The sequence below is a fragment of the Clupea harengus genome, chromosome 4 (assembly GCF_900700415.2).
Source record: "Clupea harengus chromosome 4, Ch_v2.0.2, whole genome shotgun sequence".
Classification (NCBI taxonomy): Eukaryota; Metazoa; Chordata; class Actinopteri; order Clupeiformes; family Clupeidae; genus Clupea; species Clupea harengus.
Genome location: NC_045155.1, coordinates 24,059,763 through 24,064,762, shown reverse-complemented (window position 1 = coordinate 24,064,762; position 5,000 = coordinate 24,059,763). Strand labels below are relative to the sequence as shown.

Here is a 5,000-nt window from a genome sequence, read left to right as displayed (position 1 = left end):
ATGTCTTTCGGGTGAAAGCATTGGTTTCGAGTGGCCTTTTTAAGATGGCATTTACGGTAACGTGTGACATTGGTACGCTGCAAGAACGTTATACTAGCTAACGTGCTAATGTCAGACAGTTGGGCTGCAAATCACATCAACCATTTTTGCTGGTTACAATAATGGTGTTATCGGATAGTACAGTGTCTTTTTCTCTGTAAGTTTTGAAAAATCTAAGCGTGAAAACGCCGAAAAATGTACACTAACTTAAAAGACATGGCCGTCAGCCAAATTTGGTCCGGAGTTTAGCTGCTAAAGTTATCTTCTGTCCTGTCGTTTGAAGCAAACATCTCCCATTATGTATTTATCTATCACTTCACTGGATTGGAAGTCCATTTCCAGGCTATCGCACGCCCCCTTTATCGAGGCAGAGGTTAGGTTTGCCTCTCCTATGTGCTTTTTCTCTGTGTTTTATGACAGATCAGCCAGACTAAATAGCTTCTTCACATACATGAAATACATTACATTACATTACCTATTATATGGATACAAACGAAATATAATAAACGTGTCTACAAATATTTCAGTGATGACAAACAATGAGAAAGCAAAAGTCATGCGCTCAACCCAGTGTGTGAGGGATTGCACAATCTGAGATGAGGCGCAGGTCGTCGCTGCCTCACCTCGCGAGTCGCCTCTCTGTTTGAACAGGACGGTCAAATTCAGCAATTTTAATTATAAATTTTAATCATACAAAATTTTTATTTAAAGCAAAGATCAATAGATGCATATTAATATTTATTTTATCATTATTTGTTTTTTACTTTTCATGAGGCTCTGCCTCCCCTGACCGCACGTCCCTATGTGTATGTAATCTGAAGCACTGACCCGTTTTCTACTGCCGGGCGCTTCACTGCAACTGAACAAACTTACCACTCTCCTACTTCAGTTTGGTTTCAGAATGAGAGAATTTTAGGAGGAGGATGCCATTACTGTGGCTCAACTAGGAGTCAGGTGCAAATATGCCTTGTCCTGACAAGCTAGATTTAAAGAGTAATGTAAAGGGAAAAGAATATGTGTTCTCACTGTCACAGTTTTTCAAGAACACGGAGAAGCTAGGCCATGCCTGATGCAGCCTCTGTTGATTTTCTGTTCCTATAGTTGGCCCTTTTTTTGGCTTAATACCTGATGGAGATCTGTGACGTAATGTGCTTTGGTGAAGTGGACTGGAGTGGGTGGTCGGGAGGGTATTGGGGTGGGTGGTTGGGTTGGCCTGTGCCCGTGCAACATTCAACACAGGAATGTTTATGATGAAACTGTTACCAGAGCACAAAATTGTTTACAACAGCACAAAGTTTTCATAGATCTAGCCTCATAATTTTGTTGTCAAAGTTCACCAGATTGATGCATTGAACTTTAAAATGTGCAAAATGTTCTTATATATAAAATATAATCCCCGGGGAGCATGCCCCGGATCCTCCTAGGGGGTTCACATCGTTGTCACCTTTTTCATACCTGATGAGTTTGCACCCCTGCATGAACACCACGCCCCTGCAGGTGGGCCACACCTAGAGTGACCTGTCTTCCTTCAGGAACATGAAGAGGCTGGGGTTGGGGTTGGGTTGGGGGTGGGGGTGGGGGTGGGGGCAGGGTTGGGGTTGGGGCTGCTAGTCTAAGAAAGGCCCACTGATCCTTTGGGTCTCCTCTCTCCTGTAGGGGCGGGGGCCTTTGAGAAGTGACCAGAGTCACCACGTGTTTCAGAAGCTGCAGTCCAGTGATGTCACTATGAAATCCATTAAGGTAAGAATCCAGTCACCAGAGAGCTACCTGCAGTCACCCACTCCTCTTCCTTGTGTCGTTCTGCTGAATGTGCTTCTGTCTGATGTCTCCCATGACCTAGGGTTGACCCTAACCCCTAACCTTGTCTGATAGTTTCACATGTGCACAAGCAGACTGGGTGATGCGCAAGTAAAAAGAATCCTCTGTTGTGTGTGTGTGTGTGTGTGTGTGTGTGTGTGTGTGTGTGTGTGTGTGTGTGTGTGTGTGTGTGTGTGTGTGTGTGTGTGTGTGTGTGTGTTTATTTACCCCGCGTATGCTGTGTACATCTACCACTTGTTGGTTCCCCTCCCCTCCTGCAGCCTTACAACACCCCTCCCCCCCCCCCATCTCTTCCCGGCCGACCTCAAGCAGATGGGTCCCCCCTTATGTGCCGTGGTTCTGCTTAAGGTTCCCTCCTGATTAACAGGGAGTTTTTTCTTGTCACCATTGTGCTTGCTCTATTGGGGTCCAGGCACTGGGCTCTGTACATTTTATTGTTTTGGCGGTATATACATTATTCAAAATTCAAAAATAAAATACATAGGCTGATAGTGGTAACATAGAACCAGAGGGAGCAGCTCATGTCTGCAGTCTAGACTGGTACTCAATAAACCATCTTCAGAATCAACATACAACCTGACAGGAGGACATGATGTCATATAGGAGGAAATGATGTCATATAGGAGGAAATGATGTAATACAGTAGGACATGTGAACATGTACTGTGGCTTTGCACTGAATGCGCTCTGGCTTATGGGTTTACTTTGTTGTAGCACTCTTTGTGGTGTGTGTTCCAGCTCTTTGTGGTGTGTGTTCCCGCTCTTTGTGGTGTGTGTTCTAGCTGGGGGCTAAATGTTCCCTCAGTGTGGCCACTCCGGAGAGAGCAAATGGGTACGGGTTTGGGTTAGCAGCAGATGGCTGTGTGTGTGTGTGTGGGGGGGGGGTCCGTCTGCACTGGCCACTAATGGAGCGCAGCCCCCCCCCCACACACACACACGCGAAACACAACACTGCACTTCCCCAGCGCCCCAGGGGGGGGAAACACTTCACACACACACACAGGCAGGGCGGAGCTCAGCCCCCGCACGCACACACACACACACACACACACACACACACACACACACACACACACACACACACACACACACACACACACAGGCAGGACAGAGCTCAGCCCCCGCACGCACACGCACACACACACACACACACACACACACACAGGCAGGACGGAGCACAGCCCCCGCTACAGCTTTTTTCTTCTTCAAACTCTTGGACTTTTCTGAATCCAATCCAGGAGCTGGGTTAGGGCCCTGTGCTCTCGATCAGTGCATACAGGAGCGGTAGTCTGATGGGCAGGGAGTACAGTCTGTCAACACAACAGTGCAGAGAGAGATGAGAGTGCCTGGTGACTACAGGATAAGTGGAGTAGAAGTCACGCCTCTCTAGTCACATGGTTGTTTTGAGACTTCTGATTGGCTGTGTGGCTCCCTCAGGTGCACTTCCAGGGGCAGGATGGGAAGCCGGTGGCCATCTGCCAGGTGAGGGTGGAGCTGACCCCTCACGTCGTGGACCAGACCTTCCGCTTCAGCCACCCGGAGAGAACCTTCCTGAAGAAGTCCATCCGCCTGCCGCCCTGGACACCTGCTCCAGGTGAGTGTGCTGCAGGTGGACCTTCACATACACACCTTCTGGACATGCTGATTGGTCAGGACTCCCACAGAGTTCTCAGACCATGTGCTCATCCCTGGATCTGGAGCTGTAGGCTCATGGCCTCATGCTGGACTCACATGCTAGTTCGCTTGGATGCTGTTGTGCTAATGCTGCCTGATTGGCTGAGCCTGGTGCTAAAGTGCTAATGTTGATGCTGAACTCTGAACATGTTGATGCTGAACTCTAAACATGTGCTCTGATAGGCTGATGATGATGCTGAACGCTAAACATGTGCTCTGATTGGCTGATGACGATGCTGAACTCTAAACATGTGCTCTGATTGGCTGATGTTGATGCTGAACTCTGAACTCTAAACATGTGCTCTGGTTGGCTGATGTTGATGCTGAACTCTAAACATGTGCTCTGGTTGGCTGATGTTGATGCTGAACTCTGAACTCTGAACTCTAAACATGTGCTCTGATTGGCTGATGTTGATGCTGAACTCTGAACTCTGAACTCTAAACATGTGCTCTGATTGGCTGATGATGATGCTGAACTCTAAACATGTGCTCTGGTAGGCTGAACTCTGAACTCTAAACATGTGCTCTTTCCCCTCTGCAGAGGAAGCTCCTGTTCCCCACGTGCGCTGCAGTGACCCCAGTGTCATCTGTGAAACCAGGGCTGTGGTGAGTGTCCCCCCACCACTCGTGCGTGTGTGTGTGTGTGTGTGTGTGTGTGTGTGTGTGTGAGAGAGAGTGAGATAGTGAGAGTGAGGGAGAGAGGGAGAGAGTGAGTGCGAGAGTGGGAGAGTGGGAGAGGGAGAGAGTGAGAGAGAGAGTCACACTCAGATATCTTAACTGCGTCAATTACCGGCACGCGTCAATTATCGGACACTTTCAGCGTTGTCATGTTTACATTCACTCTATGGACTATGGAAAGAAACGTAAGCTCCCACAAAAATATGGCATTTAAGCTTTACTTTTGAAAAAAATGTACTCTGTAGCACTAATTTAAACTTGTGAAATAGTGTTGTACTTTTGCGTGTACCTTATAGTGTGGAACACTTAGCTGTGCGACGAATATTTAATTTGGTCTTAAAGTTGTACTGTCAGATTTGTTCTCTCCAGATGAAGTTTGACTGATTTTAAACTGTTATTTCAAATGCTAACACAGCTAGCATGATGTAATGTAAGTACGGATGCTCACAGAGACCAAATCCGTTTACTCTGGTTGTTTAGACCTATGTCAATATGAAAGGCACTTGTTGAGAAATTGGGCGGGGGAATAACGCGATTTGGTGAGGAAGGTCGCCTTCCGTAGTTGCGTTTACAGTTTAACTTAAACAAAGTTGAATTAGATAAAAATGTTGTATCTCCATGAACAAAAGTACAATTACAATACCGTTATAATAAATGTCTTCATTTTTAATACATAACATACATAATCATGCCATGTTTGTTTTGTGCATGTTTAGGTGAATAGACTGCACCTACAACTGAATCAGGTCAAAGAAAGCCCACAAAATACTTCAAATTAAACAAAAATAACAC

The 5,000-nt window shown here is 46.5% G+C and overlaps 1 protein-coding gene across 5 annotated transcripts in view; it reads left to right on the top strand.

The window, feature by feature from the left end:
• Positions 1–5,000, top strand: part of nphp4 (nephronophthisis 4) — a 92,378-nt gene that overhangs the window by 80,657 nt on the left and 6,721 nt on the right. For all 5 annotated transcript variants that reach the window (XM_031566834.2, XM_031566833.2, XM_031566836.2 and 2 more), the window contains 3 exons: positions 1,696–1,779; positions 3,294–3,450; positions 4,072–4,136. In XM_031566834.2, coding sequence (XP_031422694.1) covers positions 1,696–1,779; positions 3,294–3,450; positions 4,072–4,136 — 306 coding nt within the window. The remainder of the gene's footprint in view (positions 1–1,695; positions 1,780–3,293; positions 3,451–4,071; positions 4,137–5,000) is intronic.